The sequence below is a fragment of the Mustela nivalis genome (genome assembly GCF_964662115.1).
Source record: "Mustela nivalis genome assembly, chromosome: 3".
Taxonomy (NCBI): Eukaryota; Metazoa; Chordata; class Mammalia; order Carnivora; family Mustelidae; genus Mustela; species Mustela nivalis.
The window spans coordinates 98,886,282-98,908,244 of NC_139022.1; the positions used below are offsets into that span (position 1 = coordinate 98,886,282).

Genomic DNA, 21,963 nt, shown 5'->3' on the forward strand with positions numbered 1-21,963 from the left:
TTGTTGAGAATAATATCTACTACAGAGGGTTACTGTCAGGATTAAAGGAGATGAGACACGTCAAGTCCTCAGCACAGGGCCTACTAGGTTGTTAGCATTCAGTAAATGCTTAACAAAGAGAAGGAGACCAAATCCTCTTTCCTTTTGGAGGGGAATGGGGAATGGTGCTGGTTTTGTGGTGATGGTGATGACAGTGGTGATAGCCAATAAAGTAAAAGGTAACAATCACCTAATTTTCTCACTGTCACTTCCTGTATCTCACTGTCCCTCCCGACTCAAGGATATTCTATTGAGAGATACAAAAACTCCTGTCTCTAGTGGGAAAAGCCCTCGACTAGAAGTTAAAAGATCTGACCCTCTGTCATAGAGGTCACAGTCAAAGTTAGTTGTTGGGAGTCATGATAATTTGCTGTGACCTTGATGAATCACTTGAATTCTCCGGTGTCTCCGGTGCCTCTTCCATACCACGAACGCCTGTGTAAGCACTTAACACGTCTCCTCTTGTTTCATTTCCACACCAAGCCTGTGAGGTGGTTCCTATTCTCAACTGCTATTTCACAGATTAGGCAAAAAGAGTCTTGGAAAGGTGCCATGTTTTGGCTAAGTCACCAGATAGCAAGCAGCTGACCTGGAATTCAAATCAAGATGTGTCTGATGCCAAAGCCATGTTTTTTCCAACTCATCTGTGGGCCTTGAAAGGACTATGGAAGAAATATTCAGGAAACATAAAGGAGATCCAGTAGGACATCTGCATAGGGTACAAGGGGGCTGAGGGGCTGTGCCTGTGTGTGTGGGGGGGTGTTACTGTGTGAGGATTGTTTTGAGGCTGCGATTTTGATTCCTTGTCCGCTAAAACAGAATTCAGGAGTTGGGACGCTGTGAAAAGTTAGGGCTATAACCTATATATCCCTATATATATCCCTATATATAGGTTATATAAGCCCCCCACCCCCTTATGTCACTTCACTCCTACCTTTTCGGTGCCATTTCTTGGGTTTTCTGGTTTCACCAGGATCGATGGTGGGGCAGACGCAGGTGGTTTAGGTAGAGGCTCACTCTTGATGGGGATTTCCTTGCCTTCCATGATGAGGGAACTGGCTGCGGAGCGGATCCTGGTGTCACTGCCCCTGCTGACGCATGTGAGGGCAGGCTCCCCAGTGGGAGTGGGCTTAGGTCCCACTTCTGCCACCACCGTTGAGGGGGAGGAGGGGACCCCCTGCGGCTGGTAGAACTGGAACTGCTGAGGCCGTACGACCATGGTGGGATTGCGTCTGAGGGAGCCCACCACAAGGGCAGGGATCCCTGACTGGACGGGTCTCTGTAGGGATCCATCTGAGGAATGATATGACACAGATATCAGCATCAGGGGCCGCTGACAGCAGGTTGGGTTGGGGTTGTGTAAGCCAAGTGTCCTGATATCCCAGAATAGCTAAGTGCTCTCCCCATTTGAGTGTGCTCACATTCTCTCAGGGTCTTTCAAAGGTGACCTTATTCTTTTTTTAGTGCTGTTGGCTGATGCTGGCAGGAAGTAACTGGCTCGCCCAGTGTTGGGTGGTGGTGGTGGTGGGGGGGCACCGTCAGAAGGTACATTACTTCCATTTGCCGCCTCTCCCCCTCACACACACGCACGCACACGCACTCCCACTCTCTCACTTCAGGCCTAGCGGTTGGAAAGTGAAGAAGACAAACCTAAAGAGACAGCTTCACAGTGAGAAGCAACAGGGGCATGCAAACCAAAGAGGAAATGGAAGACAGAGACAGCAAAAAAGGGACAGAAAGAGTCAGTCAGTTGGAAGGGATGTGAGGGAGACAGACAGGGAAGCAGAGAGGATAGGAGGGGTCTCTGACCAGCTACCTGAAGAGGCTGTAGGCATGTGGTAGTGGGGTGGCTTCTGTTGGGGTCGGGGGTGCAGGGAGGAAGGGTAAGTAGAATTCAGGGAGGGTGTGTGCAGGCAAATGCTGACACCACACAGAAGCAAATTCGGAAAGGTTTGGGCTGTGTGTGGATGAGCTTTACAAAGTCCCACGACAAGATGTTCTGGAATCAGACTTACTCCCAGGAAGCCTGGGACAAGTCAGCCCCAGCCCTTCTGGCGTCTCAGCCCCTCAGATGTAAACCGGAGGTGACAGCAGGGTCTCATGGGGCTGCTGGGAGGCTTACATCATATGATGTGTGCAGGGTGTTCCCACAGTGCCTAGAACATAATTAATGCCTCATGTTTGTTAGCTCTCGTTATTTTTGGGTAAACGATAGCAAGCCCTAAAAATGCAAAGTCCAGGAGTGTGATTTTATCCCTTCCTTGAGTTTTATTTTGTTTTGTTTCGTGAACTGAGATGTTCCTCCCTCAGTAACAGGAAGTCATTTCTTTCCCGCATATTCTCTGGAAGACCGGAGACCTCCAGCCCTTGGGCATATGCCTGCATGTGACCAGGGAACAATCAGGACTTCAGTGCACTCTGGGGGTGGGACGACAGGAGGCACATCCCTGAGTAGCATTGCCGTCTGCTTCTCCATAAGGGTCTCCCAGCATTTAGGTCAGACTTAAATGCTGGGAGCATTTAGGTTAGACCCAGCATCCGGTCAGAGATGTGAGTCCTTTGTGATAGCCTGTGGACACGTGTATGAATTAGAGTCATCTGTGTCCAGCACAGAGGGTCTGAGCCAAGGCCATGTTCTGCATAGCGGCTGTTTGTCAGGCAGGATGTGAACATGAAAAGCAGAACGCTCACTCAACGCAGCCAGTGCTCTCAGCTGCGGTGAGCAAGCCGGGCGCCATTTACACAAGTCTGCCCTTTCAATGTAGACATTTATTTTTCCACTGACAGCCCTATGAGGCGCACAGTCAATTCTCCTGTCATTTCTCTTTGCTGTGGGGAGACTGATAGCTTGACCAGCCTCACCTTGGGAAAGGAGAGACAGAAAGCCTCCCGGACCTGAGAAAGTCAAAGCAGCCCTGGGCACACATGTCCTTAGGCTCCTGGAAATGTGTGAAAAATGGGGTTTATGCCTCATCTATTTATCTTGTTGGCTCCTGATTTCCGAGAGATTGAGTGCTTTCTTATGACATGTGCATACAAGGCAAGCAGTCAAAACTCCAAGCCAGTCAAGATCTCTGCCAAGGCAGAGGAGGAGTGTGTGAAGAGAAATGTGAGCAACCGCCAGCAGGGCACAATTCCTGTGTCCGCCTCCTAAGTGGTCTAGACCGAGTGTGAACATGTCAACACTGTGTCAGTTCACACAATGGATGGACCAAAGTCGACCTGTGTTGTCGTCGTAGCAATAATGGTACTGAGATGATGATCATCTTATACAAACAGGATTTCCCGAGACTCACTGTGTGACAGGGACCGTGCCATCAGTCTTATATGAATTATTTGATTAAATCCGCACGATAACCCTGATGAGGTAGGTACTATTTTTATTTCCATTTTACAAATGGGAAAACTGAAGACTGAAGAGGTCCAGTCACTTGCCCAAGGCTTCTGTGGTGGGATTATTGAGTATGGGTTTGTGGGGGGGAGGGGGGACCCCGGAGGAAGGGCAGGAGAGGGGGAGAAGGAGGTATGTGGTAGAGGTGGCAGAGTGGGAACGGTGGTCAAGCAGGTGGTCAGATGAAAGCACTGGGAGAGGGTGGGGCTGAGACATTTGTTTTAATTTTCTTGGCACGCTCTGCTGGGTGGCATACTGTCCCACATGTTACCTTCTTGCTCTGACTCGTCATCCTGCACTTTCATATTTAATCATCTTTTTCTTTTAAGATAGCCAGAGAGATTGCAGAGCCCAGTTTAAATCGGAGGATGTAGAGTAAATCAAATTCACTTTGTGTGGTTCATGATCTTCCAGAAAGATATGCAAATTACAGAACCTTCATGTTTTGTAGAACAATGGGTTTCAAACACTTTTTTTTTTTTTAATTTATTTATTTATCAGAGAGAGAGAGCGAGCGAGCACAGGCGGACAGAACGGCAGGCAGAGGCAGAGGGAGAAGCAGGCTCCCTGCGGAGCAAGGAGCCTGATGTGGGACTCGATCCCAGGACGCTGGGATCATGACCTGAGCTGAAGGCAGCTGCTTAACCAACTGAGCCACCCAGGTGTCCCTCAAACACTTTTTAAAATCCCTGAAAATGAAGTCTTCTGCAGAAGTTCAAAATATTGACAGAGAAAAGTATTGCCATGTGAGCAATGTGCATGTTTTACAGGGAAAAATAAAAAGTGCAGAACAGTGCAGCAGGTATGAGTAGAAGCTACTATTTATATACATGGAAGAGCACTTGGGACAGGGGTGAAGGGTCAGAGGGCTTATTTTTATACAATATATATATATATATTTAAATCTTGTCTGTGTATATTAGTTAAATAAGAAAGCAAGATTTAGGGGCTTTGAGAATTTGCTCCTTCATCCTCTTTGCCTCCTCCCCTCCTCAACCCCCACCCCCGTCCCTCCCATGTTTCCCTTTTGGCACCCTGAGGGGTTCCCTGGAACATCGTTTGAGAAGCATGATCCAGCAAGGACTTTGCTTGTTCTGTCTTAGCTAGAGCCAGTCTCCACCTTGGCTGTGTTCTATTTCTATGTTGGCACTCAGGGCCGCTATCATCCCAGCCATTCAGTACACAGGTGGGGAGTGACCCAGGGCAGTGACCTTAAGTCGGTCTGGCTTCTTCCAGTAATACCAGTCATTATTTGGGAATGAAAAACTCCCTTTACAGAGGCTTGTTTTCTAGCCAAGATCTTGTTTTTGCAAAAGGCGCTCTGCCTACCCCAGGGTCCAGTACCCCCCTCACTTAGCTCTAGACACGTACCTCTCTGCCACCACTTACTCTTTCTCATGCTGCTCCGCCCGGATTTCCGAAGAGAGCCCTGTCCGACAGTCCCCGGGCTGGCCGTGCTCCTCACAGGGCTGACTACGGCGGTGGGCACAAAGACGGACTTGAAGGGCCGGTTCTGCCGGGGATCACCTTCTGAAATGCTGCCTTGGGAGGACACAGAGGAGTTGGATAATGTCCATGTGGTGTAGAGACCAGGACTCCGAGAATCTGGAAAACTAGATGTCTTTCTGGTTGGTGCAAGCATTTCAAAAAGAAGAAATAAAGAAAATGCTCAGTCAAGAGTCCTATTTCAAAAACCTCTCAGCTCTCAACCATATACTGAATGTGGCCTCTCTCCAACCTCTTCCGACGCCTAAATACTCCCTTTATCAACCACACAGGCTTAACTATGTTAGGCCTCACCTCCTACAGCTGGGTCTCCATGTGGGAGTGCTGAGGCCAGGGACAGGGTCTCATATTGAGGCCCTGATGGAATAGGAAGACTTGAATTTTGTCCTTCTCCACTCCAGCTCTGATCACTCCTGACTCCATGAGTTCAGAGCATAAGATCTAGTATGTGTTCAACTTTGTAGTTCTGATTTCTTATTTATTTACTTGACAGTTTGGGGGTGTGGCTGGAGAGCAGAGGGAGAAGGATAAGCAGACTCTGCACTGAGGGAAGAACCCAACATGGGGTTCGATCCCATGATCCTGAGATCATGACCTGAGCAGAAACCAAGAGTCGGATGCTTAACCAACTGAGCCAGCCAGATGCCCCACAGTTCTGATTTCTTATTCGTTCAGTGACTTTCCCACTGGGTGCTAAACTCCTTGAAGGCAGAGATTTTATATGACTCATTTTATATCCTTGCGTTCTGCAGACATTGCTTATTAACAAGTGTTTGTTGAATGGCTTGCATGATGCTTTCGGCACTGATGCCAGTCATTTGGGCTGACACATGTTGAGCACTTACTGTACACTGGGCATTGGGCAGTGCTTTGCCCACATTAGCCCTTGGTTCTTCACAACAGCCATCTGAGGTAGGTACTATTAGTGCCATTATTTTCTAGGTGAGAAAACGGAGACTTCTAGTTACTTGGCCAAGTAGCTACTAGACCTGAGATCTGAACCCACTGGCCCTTTGCTCTACCACTGAACGGTACCACTGTCTACTACTGAGCATGCCCCGTCCTGGCTGCTTGGAGCCTTCATTGTTTAGGTAGCAAGGAAAACCCTGCATCCTGCTTGAAAGCAACAATCTAAAGCTGGGGGTAAGGCCCTACACTTGCTTTCTGAAGAGCCTAACTTCTCAGCCTTGGGCTCTGAGTTTGAAGAATAGTATTCTTCAAACAGCAATCTTTGTCAACTGTTTCCCACTTGGTACTCCCTGAACCCCATGGGGAATGGCTCTCATTTTATACGCCCTTCCTGCCCTTTTATGAATCCTACTCCAAGATCACAGCCCCTACTGAGTAGCCCATGGATCAGCTTGTCATTCAGTGGGTGAAATAACCTGTGAACTCCCCGGGAATGACCGACTCGCCCACAGTCCTGGCTCAGAGGTGCCCTGCCTGGTGGCCTTCCCATTAGCGTCTGAAGCTTTCTCTTTGGGGAACTTCCCCTTATTTCTCCTCCTCCTCTACTCCCTTCCTTTTGCCTAGAAAAGCGATACGGAGCCCAACAATGAGCCAGCCAGTTGTACGAAGATAGGTGAGGAGTCCTTCAGCAGGCCACTCTGCCCACGAAACAGATGCAGCCAGATGCCGGGGAATGCTGCTTGCAGTGAGGGGCCTCCTACCCACGGCCAAAACCCTGCCTCAGGTCCCTGGGGACGTGGTCAGTGAAGGGAATGGGCTGCCCACTCAGACTATATTCTGGAGCTGAGGGCTGAGCAGTGGAGAAAAATCCCCAGCACTGGCCTCCATGGCAAAGGGCTGAATCTGCCTGTCTTTTGAATGGAGGCCTCAAGATGCTGGATCTTGTAAAATGGGCTGGCAGTAGGAAAGACAGTTTCCAGAACTGTTCCCAGCAGCAGCAGCAGCAGGTACAGCAATGAGGACAGAACACGGTTCATTAGGCCCAAGCCAGCCTTGGCCCACAAGTCTCTCCTTTGAACAACTGTTTACAGACCAAGCTACGACCTCATTTTTCTGAGCCCAGCACTAGGCCAGAGTCCAGAAACTCCTACATCCCAAGTTCCCCATCCCACACTGAATCCCTCTGTCTTTTGGCAAAAAGCTCAGCACTTGGCCAGCTCTTTCTTCTAATATCAAAATACTTTGCGAACATATAGTAATAGCCCCCATGATACCTCAGATCTACAAACATTCTGATCCTTGTTTCCCAAAAAGACTCTCTGAGTTTAGCGGGGAGGAGTGTATGTTGCCTCTGACTTGCTCCACTGTGCTGCTTTGAGTGTGCGGGTCTGTGAAAGGAGCCTGTAAGAGCTCAGCCCATATTCAGAGAAGCATTCCAAACAGCAGCTCTGCTGTGCTAACCACTAGCAGCAGCCTCCTCGTAAGGCGGCAGCTTGCGCCTTGGCCATCGTTGTAGAGTTCTGTGTGGACTGATAAGAGAAATGAGGGTAGGCCCCTGTGTTGCTTTTCTCCATCCATAAGGCACCAGGAGGGCATATGTGTGTGGTGTAGGCTGCAAGAAAGAAACATCCTGGCTACTGGGCAGAAGGGAATGTGTTGGGAGGATGGGAGGGGCAGAGAGTCCACTGAAACCAGATCCGAGGGAGGCTGCCGAGAGCCCGGCAGCAGGCATCTGAGGCAGGTGTTCTGATCAGATGGTGCTGCTCGGGGTCTTGTCATGGATGGTCTTCACCTACACCCACGTTCTTTCCTCTCTGGTTCAAGGTTCTAAGCCCCAAGAGGGAACATCAGATTGGCTGAGCCTGTTCCTCAGCTGGGGTGATAGAGGGAAGGGGCGGGAGGGGAGAAGGAGGAAGAGCAGGAGGAGGAGGAGGGGTGGGGGGAGTTGGGTTTCCTGAGCCTCTGAAAAGGGAGGAACTTCTGCCTCCACCAAGACTATGCATGGAGGAGGAAACCCCAAAGATGTTGATGCTATTAGGAAGGGGTTTGGGTGGAAACTTGATTGACATTCTGCACAGCCTGAGCCAATGGCTTCCTGCAGAATCTCAGGAAGTATGTCATGGTGGCAGACACTTAGTTGTGATCAACCTGGCTAGACAGGTGGGTGGAGAGAGGGCCAGAGCTCTGGACAGCACAGCAGTCTCTTCCCCTCTCAGTAATTAAAAGGCTCACTTGCTGAATTTGAAGTGAAAACCCATCCATTTTGGTCAGCTCTAGTCTTTCTATAATTAGTCCCCAAACTATATTCTTTAATGAATATAAGGAACAAGGCTAATAAGAGCAAATAAGGGGGGTACCTCACACTTTAGAATGCTGGCTCTTCTAGGGTTAACCCTAACCTTAACCAAGGGGGCTGGCGGCAGTGAGAAGTATCACTGCAAACAGAGAAACAAAGATGGGGAAAGCCTTACACATATACAGAGCCAAGGAGCAGAAAGGGGCCTTGTCCATGCAATTCAATCCCTTAGTCCTAACACAACCTGCCAAAAATTGTGGAGACTGAGTTGACAAAGGACAACATCATTCAGCCCTGAGAGGCAGAAGGAGCTAAACCTCCCACAATGGAAAGGGTGGTCACAGACAAGGGTGAGCTGCTTCTAGGTAGACAAATTGGGTGTATGTCACCCATGTCTAAGATCAGTGATGACGGGACCTTTCTTTGCATCAGGGGGCCGTCAAGGAGAACTTCACTCTAGAAAGCACTGATCCTCTGTCACCTAAGAGCCCTCCAGAGAATATACTCTGGCTGGGACTTGCTTAGAAATTCTGGTTCCCTAGAAGCAAACACACCCTTCCATGTAAGTAGCACCTCTGTACACACATGTTCAGGATTCTATGAACTCGAGAAGGGAGACAGACTCAATGGCAACCTATGGCTGACATTTCATCCACTGTCTGACATGCTGCCGCCATCCTGGAGCAGGCAAGTCTAGATGTTCAGGACTTGCCTAAGGACACAATATATGTACCTAGGAGAAAAGCCAAGGAGGGGGGAAAGGGAAGCTGGAGTCTTGGAATCCACTGGAATGGAATCCTACATGCATTCTAGTTACGGTAACTATTTGTTCAGCTTCTCCTAGGATAGTCTCAGTTTACACCTGCTTTCCTGGTGTATTAAAAGTGTGTGTGTGTCTCTTTTTTTTCTTAAATGTGTCCTAGTTTGGGTGACAAATTATATGGTCACTGTGATTCTAAAGGATTTTTTTTTCCAGTAGAATTACCAGGACTTTGGTCTAAGGCCTGATACATAAGCAAACCCCCACTATAGTAGTAGACATGGTCATGGAGGAAACAGTCACAAGTTAGGGTAGGTATCCTCCTTGCTCTTCATTGGCTCCTCTAGGCCATCCCCTCCTCCACCCCGTCAGCTTTGCTTGGTAGTACCAGACTCTATCACCTGCCACTCTACCTTGTCACCCTTTCCTCTCTCAACCTCTCCCCTCATTTCAGGAAGGTTTTAGTTTCTGGCTCACCATCATTCTCTCCAATGCAACTGATCCTACCGTGATGATTTCATCTAGTCCCAGGGCTTTAAATACCATCTCAACCCCAGACCTCCTTCCTTAAAATGCTGGACTTATGTACTCAACCATTTGCCAACACCTCTACTGGGATTACTAACAGGAATCTAAGACTTAATCTGCTGCCACCTGAGCTTCTGCTCACCCCCCGCCCCCCCACCTCTCAGAACCAGTTCCTCTCAGTTTTCCGGAATATCTCAATAAAAGGCAACTCCATTTTCCAGTTACTCAGGGCAAAAAAATGAGGACTCACCTTGACTCCTCTATTCTTTCCCACCCAATATTTCATGTCAGAAAATCCTGCTATGACTACCTTCAAAGTGCTGCTATGACTACCTTCAAAGTATACCCAGAATTTAACCACTTCTCCCTACCTCCATGGCTGACACCTTGGTTCAACTCACCCTCACCTTTCCCCCACAATATTATAATATCCTTTTAATTAGTCTCTGTGCTTCCATGTTTCCTTTCTATAGTTTACTCTCAAGCCAGTAACTAGAGGGATTCTGCTTAAAATATAAGTTAGATCCTGTCACTTTTATGCTCAAAACCCTGTGACCGCATGAAAACCGAATTCCTCATTATGACTTTGGAAATTCTAGATGATCTGGCCCACGTCCCCCCTCACTAGTTCGGATCCAGTCCTACTGGCCTTCAGATCAGGCATACTCCTACTTCGGGGCAATTGTCCTAGCTATTCCCGTGGTATGGAATATACCTGCCTCATTTTCTTCCTTCTTCCTTCTCAGTAAGGCCATTCCTGACCAACATATTAAAATTTTAATCACCACCTCCATCCCCACCACAAATTCTTTCCTGCTTTTCTGATTTTTCTTCTTAGCCCTTACCGTTAACACACCGTATATGTTACTTATATATCTTGTTTATTGTCTGTCTGTCCCAGTAGAATATAAGCTCCAGTGGGCAGAGATTTTGTGTATTTTGTTCACTGGTGTTTCTCCAGTGCCTAGAAAGGTGCCTGATACATAATTTGTGCTCATTAAATATTTGTTGAATGAATGAACTAAAGCATCAGTTAAAGACACAGTTTGCCAATGGATATTTTGTAACTTTCTAACAAATTCCAAGAACTTTCCATTGAAGGAAATGACTTCTCCTCCAACCTTCTGTTATGTGAAGAAATCATTTTATATAAACCTAGATCTAAGGAAACCCAGAGTTTCCCCATACTCTTCCGAGAAAGGGTCTCCCACCTCACCAGCCAACCTTATTGAAAAAAATCTACACCTTAGAAAGTGTAGCCTTTACTGAACCGAAACCTTCTAAGTTGCATCTACTGTGTTCACTGCCGCCTCAGGAAACAGATTTCCTATCTACACAGCCTGTTATGGTCCCTCTGACCCTTGCCTTCTACAGCTTAACCCTAATTTCTCTATCAGTTTCTCCTGCGGTATACTTTTCTATCTCCTCACCATCCTTGTTGCCCTCCTCCGGACACCGGGCCCCACCTACATGAAGGTCCCCCAAACTGGACATATGACTCCAGGTGTGACCCCCAGAGAGTACAATGGGTTATCACTTTGCTCAGAGGTATGTCATAAAGCCAGCATTTGGTGTGTGGTGATGGCCTCACTGCCTTGTGACACGCTGTGCCCGGCCTGGCGTGGCGTGGAGGGAGGATGAGCCAAGGGCGGTGCTGGGACCCAGCGCATCTGTCACGGTCCGAGCAGCCAAAGCAGACGTGTCAGGTGTGCCGGAGAATGGAAAAGGTTGGGAAGACCGTGAGGGGCTCAGACCTCTCGGGTAACCCGCCTGTGGCCTGGGGTGTGGATGGACAGGTGGTGGACTGAGTCACAGAAACTTGCCTACTGGCCTAGTGTCCGAGGAAGTTTCCCGAGATGCTCTGAGGGTCTTCTGATGGTTGCAGGTTCCCATTGTTTGATTAGATGTGAGTATCAAGGGGTGGGATGTGGATAGGATTTGGGGGGTTTATACAGTAGAAAACCTGAAATCCCGTTCTGGAGCTTAACTATGTATAGTGCTTTCCTCATCTGGAAAATACTATCTACCTTATGAGAAGGACTCTTGGGCACAGGCAATGAGGTAAACGTTGAGAAAGTGCTTGTAAAATGTGAAGAGCTATAAAAAAGATAACTTGTTACTATTAAAGAAAATAAAGTGTTAGGGGGTTACTAGAGCTACTTCTTGGCCCACACTCTGAAGGAGCACTGAGTCCTTCATTGATGCAACCCACAGATGACTCCTGGGCTTGGTGACCCGACCTCTGTTGCCTGAGAACAGAAGGGACACACCTGAAAATGGGGATGACATAGTTGTTGGGGAAGATGCCGACCCTGCCAGTGACCAAGGAGACGCCCCTGAGCCAGCCGTCCGGGTACTTGCCCAGGACCCTGATGCCTTCTCCCTTCTGCAGGTCCAGCTCGTCCGGGCCATGGGCTGAGTAGGAGTGCAGGGCTACAAACCTGGGGAGACAGGGAACTGGTGAAGAAGGCGAGCGTGCCTGGTAGAGGGACATGGAACCAGGAGAGGGCAAAGGGAAACGGAACCTCAGGGACCCCGTCCCCTGCGTCAGCGATAACAAACTTCTTCGGGATGGAAGTGTGAGAGGGAAGCAGCCATGGAGGGGCCCACATCCCTGCCCTCCCTGACTCCCGTGTCCTCCACAGAGTGCCACACGGCTGGGAATCACTAAGCTAGGCTACCGAAGCATTTTTTTTTTTTTAAAGATTTTATTTATTTGACAGAGAGAGATCACAAGTAGGTAGAGAGGCAGTCAGAGAGAGAGGAGGAAGCAGGCTCCCTGCTGAGCAGAGAGCCCGATACGGGACTCGATCCCAGGACCCCGAGATCATGATCTGAGCCGAAGGCAGCGGCTTAACCCACTGAGCCACCCAGGCGCCCTACCGAAGCATTTTGACTATGGGGAGGCCGGCCTAAGAAAGAGACAGGAGTTGGTGACCAGCAATCAGTGGCAGAGCCGGGTCTCAAACCTAGAAGTGACAGCTCTGCTCAGGGTGCTTTTTCATACCGCTCAGAATTACCACCCAAGAAAATGATTGTAGCCACAAATTAAGGGAAAGGAGAGGGCACAAGCCTCTCTGATCCACTCCCTCTCCTAAGAGTGAGAACACGCTTGACCCCCAGGAATGGCCCAAGGAGCTAGCTTAATATAGGCAGGGACATGGATGGGCATTGGGAATTAGAAGGTAGGAGGTGGTTTTGTTTGTGAGCACACAGTGGAATCCTGGTTGCACGGCGGGCTGGAGGGGAAAGGGCTTAGGATAATGCAAGATGTCCCCGGGATAGAGCAGTGACTTTCACTCTACAGTCTGCACAGGAGCCAGGCAACTAAATAACACCTAGGTATGAGTTGGGAGGTGAAGACACTAGCGAGGCTGTGAAAGTGAGAACATCTGCCGAGTAAAAGCATTAAAAAGAAGCCACGTTGGCTTGCCAGATTCAGGTTAATAGAGTATGGTCTCAGGCTGGACATCAAGAATTCCTTCTGGACTCCAAGGGGTATGAGACACTGGAAGGTTTTATCAAAGGTGCTGGGGGGGGTGTTCTCATCCTCAAGGCTATCCCCCTCTAAGATGCTGTATTTTCCGCTGATCCTAAAGCAGTATCTAATTATGACCCAACATTCTGAATCTAAAGGAAGTCAGTAGAAATTGCTCACTCTCCAACCTCCCAGCAGTGTTTTTGTGTATACGCTTCTGGTATCTTTCTACTCTTATAAAATAATGAGCTAGGTAGATGAAGTTTGCCAGTGTGGGATTTTCAGCATTATTTCCATTGAAGGATATGAAGGAAGGGGAGCTCTAGTCTCTCTGAATGGGCTGGTTTGGGAGTGGTGATGCTTGGCGGCACGGGGATGGCCAGGAGGACCCCTCCGGCCAGGAGGACCCCTCCGGCCAGGACCTGGAGGTGAAGGGCTGAGCTTGTTACTCACATGTTTGCTGGGAGGTGTTGCTGGGAGCCAGGCACACTGACGATGGCTGTGGAATGTCCCAGGGAGGCAGGTACAGGGTGGTAAGCGCTGACCTACATAGACAGAAAAGACAGTCAAGCAGAACCAGTGAATGCCACAAGCCAGGCCCACAGCAGAGCTGCTGCTGAAAGGCCTGACACAGCTGAAAACCAAGAGCCATGCCCAGTGCCACCCAGCGTGCATCTTCGCTGTGGTTTGGGGCTGTGGGCAGAGCAGGGTGGGGCTAGACTGGTTTATGGCCTGCCGGGCTGGCCTGCCGGGGCTGCTTTCCAAAAGACTCTTAGATATGGCAGAAGATGAAGACTCATCCAATTTCCCGCCAATGGGGCACTGCCAGGCTCCTTGATCTCCCCCCCCCCACTTCTTCCCACCCCCTCCCAGTACACTCAGCCGCTCTACGGAAACGTACTCTCAGAAGACATGATGGTTGCTAATGAGAACGGAACTCTGGCCAGGCACTTTTAAGTGCTTTCCAAGTACCAGCTATTTTAATCCTTACTAAAGGTACTATTATCATCCCTAATTTTGGATGAGAAAGTCAGGGAAAGATCACCCAATTAGTAAGAAATCAAATTTTACTCCAAGGTAATCTAGGTCCTGAGCCCACACTCTTACTAGTGCACACACAGACACACCAGTTTATCCAGTGACTTACGGAAGGTGAATCTGAATAGAGTTCACTTTGCCAGGATGAAAGAGGGAGCGACAGTGCTAGACACACCCAGAAACTACCCTCTTGGCACCCTGCCTGTGTGACCTATGTCCTTGCTTGCTTCTTTCTTGGCACTTCTCACAGAGGAAACTGCTCCTGCTACCAGACTGTAAGTTCCACGAGGGCAGGGACTGGATCTTGTTCATCCTGGTCTTTTCTATGTGTTCAGTATGTACTTGTAGTTAAAGTACAACTAAATGAATAAGAAGGTATTCCTACTCAGTAGACCAAGGACTGACGTAATCTCAACCATCTCTATGTCACCCAGAGTAAATACGTTCAGTCTACCTTTGGTTAGCCCCCGCTGAGGGTAACTATAGTATGTGTGCCTTTTTGGGACCATGCTTTTCAGGTACAACTCTTGTTTGTTTATGTGTGTTTGGGCAAGAAGGAAAGCATTATTGAGTGCACATGTCTCTGGTTCTGCATGGATGTTTGTTCACAACCCATGACAACTGTACTCACTTGTGCGACAGCACTAGTCTGTCGTGTGTCTGACTGTGTTCACACATGTGAGTCTGAGGGTGGATATGCATGTGCACTGTGTGTGCCTATACCTGTGATTGTAAATGTCTGTATGGGAGTCTATGTGTATGTGCATGAGCTCCAGAGGTATGCAGCAGTATGCATGACTTGGTAGTTTTATGTGTATCCTTTGTTGACGATTGTCTAAATATATGTGTGCTATGTATGTATGTTTGACAGTTTGAGGATACGGTTATAGGATGAGAAAAACATTTCAGTCAGATAAGAACAAGGGTTGGAGAGAACATCTCATATAGTTGTTGGTGGGAAGGAATGTAATACAGTGTTACTCCTTTGGAAAACAGTCCGGTGGTTCCTCAAATGATTAAACACAATTAGCATTAGACCAAGCAAGTCCATGCCTAGTACATACCCAGGAGACATGAAACTGTACCACATAAAAACTTATATATTGATGTTTAGAGCAGCATCGCTCACAATAGCCAAAAAGGTGGAAATGACCCAAATGTCCATCGATCAATGAATGGATGTGGTGTATGCACGATGGAATATTATTCAGCCATAAAAGGAATGAAGTATCGATACACGTTAGAACATGGATAAATCGCAAAAACTTTATGCTAAGGGAAAAAATCCAGATACCAAAGATCACATTATATAATTCTACTTACATAAAATATCTAGCATAGACAAAATCTATAGAGACAGAGAGTAGATGAGGGTGGGGGACAAGAAGGGTTATGGGGGTGGTAGTTAATGAGTTCACAGTTTCTTCTGGAGGTGACGAACTGTTGTAAAGTTGTGGTAATGGTTGTACATATCCATGAATATATTAAAAAACACTAAATTGTGCACTTTAAAATGGCTGAATTGTATGGCAGGTGAAGTATATCTAAGTAAACTCTTTAAAAAATTCCATAGTTACTCCTATCCAGCGCTAATACTGCGTAAAGTGCTCTGAGCTTTGCAATCAAATACTGTCACACCAGTTCTCTTAAACAGAGACGACAAGTTGCCAGCTTTGGGCTAGGCTGCTCCTTCCCTGTGACAAGGCAAGATAAATCCCTGCTGGGCCTGGGAGATGTGCCAAGGGAGAGCCTTGTTATGCGAACAATTAATCTTGTGTTCTTGGAGATGGCTGGACCACTGATTAATAAGCAGGATGCACTTCACTTCACACCCATGACTTTCAAGTGTTGTGTTTGAGTAAAAAGCCCTTCTATCTGTAAACATGATTAATCATTTAGGGAGGAGGAAGATGCCAGAATGCAAAGCCATCCCTCCATGACTTTTTACTTCCCTAAGTCTTCATCCGGGGGGTGGGGGGGTTCTTCCTTTTTGGAACTCTAAACCTAGGCAGGACTGTGATCAGCGGGCTTGTGATGGAATGCTTTCTGATATGGAATGGGAACTGAGGCCAGATTCTCAGGTTTTGAGATGTCCTGGCGGAGAAGGGGAGCATGTGAGGACAAGGAGGAAAGAGGCAAAGAAGAAAGGAGGGAAGGGGAGATAATGGACAACTCTGGGGGCAGGGGTGTGTTTCTCAAGAACTGGGACAGGGACCCAGTGGGAGAAAGAAGTAGAGCCAGAAGGCTAGAGAAGGAAGGAAGAAAGAAGAAAAGGCAGATGAAAAAATATCAGAAAAACTCTTACCACCCATTAAGGCAGCAAACAACCCAATCTAAAAATGTATAAAGACGCCACAAAAGAAGATATATGGAGTAGCCAAGAAGGACTTGAAAAGATGCTCAACATCAGCAATTATGAGGAAAATGTGAGGTAAAACTACCATGAGATACCACTATACACCTATGAGAATGTCTAGAATTAAAAAGACTGACTATGGGACGCCTGGGTGGCTCAGTTGGTTAAGCGGCTGAGCCTTTGGCTCAGGTCATGATCCCAGCGTCCTGGGATGGAGTCCCACATCGGGCTCCTTGCTCAGCAGGGAGCCTGCTTCTCCCTCTGCCTCTGCCTGCCATTCTGTCTGCCTGTGCTCTCTCTCTCTCCCTGACAAATAAATAAATAAAATCTTTAAAAAATAAATAAATAAAAAGACTGACTATACCAAGTGTTGGTGAGAATGTGGAGCAGCTTTAACTCATATACTGCTGGTGGGAATGTAAAATGGCGCCACCGCATTGGAAAACAAGTTGGCCATTTGTTATAAAGTTAAATATACACTTATCATACTACTCAGCAATCCTACTCACAAGTAGTTATCAAAGTAAAATGAAAACATATGTCTGTACAAAGATTTGTACTTAAATGTGCTCAGTGACTTTATTCATTTTAGCCCCAGACTGGAAACAACCCAATGCCAATCAACTGGTAAAAGAACGAACTGTGTTACAATCACAATGGAATATTCCTGGGCCATGCATGCAATGGCGCGGGTAAATCTTAATATCATCTTAAGGAAAAGAAGCAGGACACATAAGACTACATATGACATTCTTAAGAATGCCCAAATTATAGTCACAAAAAATGGAGCGCTGCCAGAGGTCAGAGGTGAGGGGAGAGGACTGACTGCAAAGGGAAACGAGAGAACTTCCTGGGGTGATCAAACTGTGTTGTGTTTTGATTTTTATAATCATCACATGCCTTTATACCTTTGCCAAAAGTCACTGAACTGTATCTTTAAAATAGTTGAACTTTATTGTATGTGACTATAGCTTGATAAAGCTGATAAAACACAAGACAAATATCTAGTTGGCAGGAAAATTCAAGCAGCCTGAGCTTGATCCAGCCTAAGCCCTGGGGCTGGTCAGAGGAGGGGACAGGGGTGCTCAGCTTATTGATGAACAGCTAGCAAGTGACCCTCATGGCAGAGGGCCACCTGAATAGGAGAGAAATCAAGAATGGAAACCTAGGGATCAGACACAATCTCAATAAGGTCCAAAGAAAAATGAATGAATGAATGAACAAACGAATGAACAAATGAAGTGACAGGAAAAGACAGCAACATAAAAACGGAGAAGAGAGAAACTGGCTAGGAAGGAGGACAGAGAATAAGACAGAAATGAAGGTCCCACCAGGTAAATCGTGACAACCAGGCAGATGACCAGCTTCTGAGGAGGCAAGTGTGTCCCTGTCACAAGACTGAGTGACCGGGCCGCTGTGGGGTGGTTGCCTGGGGTCAGTTGTGACCTCAGGTCCCCAAGCCACAGGGGACCTGAGGCCGGACGTGAGGTCTTCCAGTAACTGGGGCTTCCTGACATAGCGTTTGTGGGCTTGAGCAGGGTCAGACAGAGGGTGCATATCTGAGGGTGGGGTGGATATTTCTGCTACAATCTAAAAACATTTTTTTCCTTTTTTTGAAGGAAATGACTCATTTAGAAGAAGCCTTTATCAGTAGCAGAAGAATGCATAGCTGTGTGTTTCTGGGCTTTTCTGGGTCTTGAGGTGTTACATGAGGGAGGAAGCAGGCACGGAGTCCGGCACAGAGCTCCTGCAACATACTGTGGGCCCGGTGTCTGTACCAGCGGCCACACGAGGTGCGCAGAACGTGGCTCAGGAGTCTGGAGCGCAGGTCTAGCTTAGTATTCAGGCGTGTGCTTCTAGCATTTGCCAGGGTTTGTGATTGGGGCAAGTGACACAATTCTGTGGGTCATCCATGTTCTCATCTGTAAAATGGGAGCAACAATGGCAGCTGTCTCAGAGTTGTTATGAGGATTAACAAAAGTAATCCATATAAATTATTGAGCACAGTGTAAGAGCTCAACAAATGCCACTTATTTCAATCAGGAAGGAGATTAGCTGCTGTGGGGTTGGGGATCGGATGGGTGGAGCATTGATCTCCTTTTATGCGACAGCTCTGCAGGTTTGAACTGAAAGCAGGACCCAGGCATGTGGTGGGGGGGATGGGAAGAAGCAACCAGAAGAATTTCTGGAGAAGAATGTCCCCAACTCTCCAAAATGTCTGTTTGCTGTCCTCCTCCAGCCCACGCTGCAGTGCTCAGCTATTTCCTGTAGGGCTCACGCCTTTCGGTAACTTAGGGGGCATGGGGTGACTGTCTTCCTCAAGAGCAGGAACTACTCTGGAGCCCGTTGTATCCTGCATCTCTGTATGCCTAGGAGCTACCAAGGGCTTCAAACCCATGGAATTCACTCAGGGTTAGGAGAAGGCTGCATTTTAGAGACAAAATTAGGTATTATATGACAGTGTCTGTACCCACCACTATGGATAATCTGGAGTCGACTATCCAACTTTATAAAGTTAAAAACTCATTCTCTTGTATAGATTAAAAGAGTCTTAAGAGCTGCATTCAGCAATTGCAACGTGTGGACCCTATTTGGTCCTAGCACTGAGGTTAATGCAACAAACAAGGCAGAAAAATCCATAATTCTATGAGCATGAGGTGTGCTGGGGTGGGGTAGGGTTAAAGGAGGTCTGGGTGCTGCCAGGAGAACCCTGCTTTGAGCTCCAAGAGGTATCTCACTCTCATGCTGTGAAATTCCAGCGCTAACTTCTACACCATCCTCATGGTCATTCTCCCATGAGGGGAGAATGACCAATGAGGAAACGGAGATAAGAAGTTTACATGATTCTGTGGTCAGATCGGTGGTCAGATGGACACTGGAAGCAAGAACCCCAGAGTTAGAGCCCTTTCTGTAGGACACCAATGTTAACACTTTTTTTTTTTTTTAAAGATTTATTTATGTAGTTGAGAGAGAGAGAGAGAGAGAGAGATAGACCATGAGAGGGAGGGAGAGAAAATCTCAAGCAGACTCTGTACTGAGTGTGGAGCCCAAGGTGGGGCTTGCTCTCATGACCCTGAGATCATGACCTGAGCTGAAACCAAGAGTCGGATACTTCACCAACTGCGCCACTCAGGCGCCCCAACACTTACCATTTCTGTATTTCAATATGGCTAAAGGTGTCCTATACAGGTGGTAGGAAAAAACCATCCTGCCATAATCAGCGTTCTGTTTATATGCTCACAGATAGGTTACGTTCATGATGACTACCATCCGGTCCAGTGCCGCATGTAATATGGAACAGATCTGAAGGCTGGCAGAATAGTGTTATTTTTTATTTTTCCTCTTCCTTCTCTGGCAGAACCAAGGTCCCAACATAATCAGGGCCCCTTCTGCCAGACTGCTCTTCCTTTCCATCTCAGTCTCTGTCAGAGCCAGCTCAGCCTGATGAGCAAGGAGTGGGCTCCCAGTGCTGTTTATTTGTCCTGTGAGTAAAAACACTGTCTGAGAAAGAGAACTCATTTATGACTTGGCAGCAGGTCCCTTTAGGTGTACCTCAAAACAAAACAAAACAAAAACACAACAAACCCAACTTCTCAAGTACAAATAGGTCAGCAAAGTACCCGTGAAGACTACTGAGTTTATGTCTCCTAGGTAGTCATCAAAGCCTCGAATATTCCCTGTGATCTGGCTCCTGCTTCACCTTCCTACGTTCCCCCTCACTTCCTCACCTCCTTCAGCCTTGGGTCTTTTCTCAGCTCTCTGAGCAGGTCACACTCACTTTCTGCCTCCCCTGATCTTTGCAGACCCCCCAGCCTCAATCTCTGCTCTGCTATTTTCCTTTGTTAGGGAAATTTTAAATGATAAATATATTCTGCATACAAAGAAGTATATATAATTTTATGTATCACTGAAAGACTAATAAAACTAACACCTATATACAGACCATCCAGCGTAAGAGACAATAAAAATAGAAACTGAATACTGTACTGAGAGGCCTCCTGCATATTCCTCCATAATCAGATCCCTGTCCCCCGCCCCCCATAACTACAGTGCTGAAATGGGTGTTCATCATTCCAGGGCTTTTCGACGTCATTTTACCACTGCAGAGTACATCCCTAAACAAGATGTTGTTTGAATTTGCCTGTTTTTGAACATGGAATGAATGGGATTCACACTGAGCATATTCTGAGAGTTGCACCTTTGGCTCAATACTACGTGTTTTTCACTGCCCGTGCGTATTTCACTGCATGCGTATACCAGCATTTAGCCATCCTATCATTTATGTGTCATTTGGGTGATTTTCAGTTTGCAGCTGTTATGAACGAAGTTGTTATGAACAATCTTGTATATTTCCCTTGTGCCCCACCCCCCGCGCAAGAGCTCCTCCACGATACAAACCGACAAGTAGAATTGATGGGCCATAGGGCATGAGCCTGCTCAGTTTTATTAGGTAATAACAAATTGTTTCCCAGTGTGGCTGTAACAATTTACACTTCCACCAGCAGCTAATGGCAATTCCTGTTACCCCATAATCTCGCCAGCATGTGGTAATGCCCAGCTTTTTAATACCTGCCTATGGTGGGTGTGAAATGGTACCTCATTGTGGTTTCAAATTAATTTCTCTAAGTACTAATGAGCTTGAGTTTCTTTTCAGATTTGTATGGGCCATTCTTGAGTCTTGTATGAAATGTCTGTTCATGCTCTTTGTCTATTTTTTCTCCTCAGGTTATTTATCATTTTCTTAAGTTATGGAGTTCTAATATTTTGGACATGAATCCTTTGTAACTTGCATGTTTACAGTGTTTTAGGGTAAACCGAAGTTCTTATTTTTAACATAGTCAAATTTGTAACATATTCCCTTGTGGATTATACTTTTAAAAAATCTGGAATATGAGTTTTTAATCCCAAGGTCATAAAGATGTACTTCTCTATAATCTTCTAAAAGTTTTATAGTTTTGCCTTTCATATTTAAGTCTTTAATCCACCTGGAATTGATTTTTGACAAGGGAGAAATCCAATTTCATCTTTTTCCACATGGATACCCAATTAGCCCAATGCCATAGTTCATCCTTCCCTTCTCATCTGCAAAGCCTGCTCTGCCATAAATCAAGTCTCCATGCTATGTCTATTTCTGGGCGCTCCGGTATGTTCCATTGGTTTAATAGAATGCCTATGCTAAATCCATGCCACCTTAATAACTATACCTTTGAAATAAAATTTGATATCTGATAGGGTAGGTCCTCACCTCAACCAAATTCCATCTTCTTCTCTATAAATATCTTGGCTATTATCTTTTCTTCCATTACAATTTTAGAATCACCTTTTGAGTTCCAAACAAATAATGTACTGGGATTTGAATTTATAAAATCAGAGGGGAAATGTGTTTAAGATTATTGAATCTTCCTATTCAAGAGCATATTCATTTATTTTAGGTGTAATGTCTTTCATTAAAGTATTACAAATTGTTTCCAAAATGGGCTTGCATGTCTTATGTTGGGTTTATTCCTAGACATCTAAAAAATTTAGTTGTTTCTGTAAATGGTATCTTTTTTTTTTTTTTTTAAATAAAGAGTCTATTTACTTATTTGAGAGAGAGATAGGGAGAGGGAGGAGCGGAGGGAGAGTTCGGACAAGTGGACTCCTCACTGAGCATGGAGCCTGA

At 46.7% G+C, this 21,963-nt stretch overlaps 1 protein-coding gene across 7 annotated transcripts in view; it reads right to left on the reverse strand.

The window, feature by feature from the left end:
* The window catches only part of SH3RF2 (SH3 domain containing ring finger 2), a 128,581-nt gene that overhangs the window by 19,746 nt on the left and 86,872 nt on the right, over nt 1-21,963 (reverse strand). For 3 of the 7 annotated variants that reach the window (XM_082726045.1, XM_082726044.1, XM_082726043.1), the window contains exons 6-9: nt 13,361-13,452; nt 11,700-11,870; nt 4,802-5,055; nt 974-1,332 (exon numbers count right to left, since the gene is read on the reverse strand). In XM_082726045.1, the coding sequence (XP_082582171.1) occupies nt 974-1,332; nt 4,802-5,055; nt 11,700-11,870; nt 13,361-13,452 (876 nt within the window). The remainder of the gene's footprint in view (nt 1-973; nt 1,333-4,801; nt 5,056-11,699; nt 11,871-13,360; nt 13,453-21,963) is intronic. The other 4 variants (XM_082726046.1, XM_082726049.1, XM_082726048.1 and 1 more) reach the window with 4 other exon arrangements.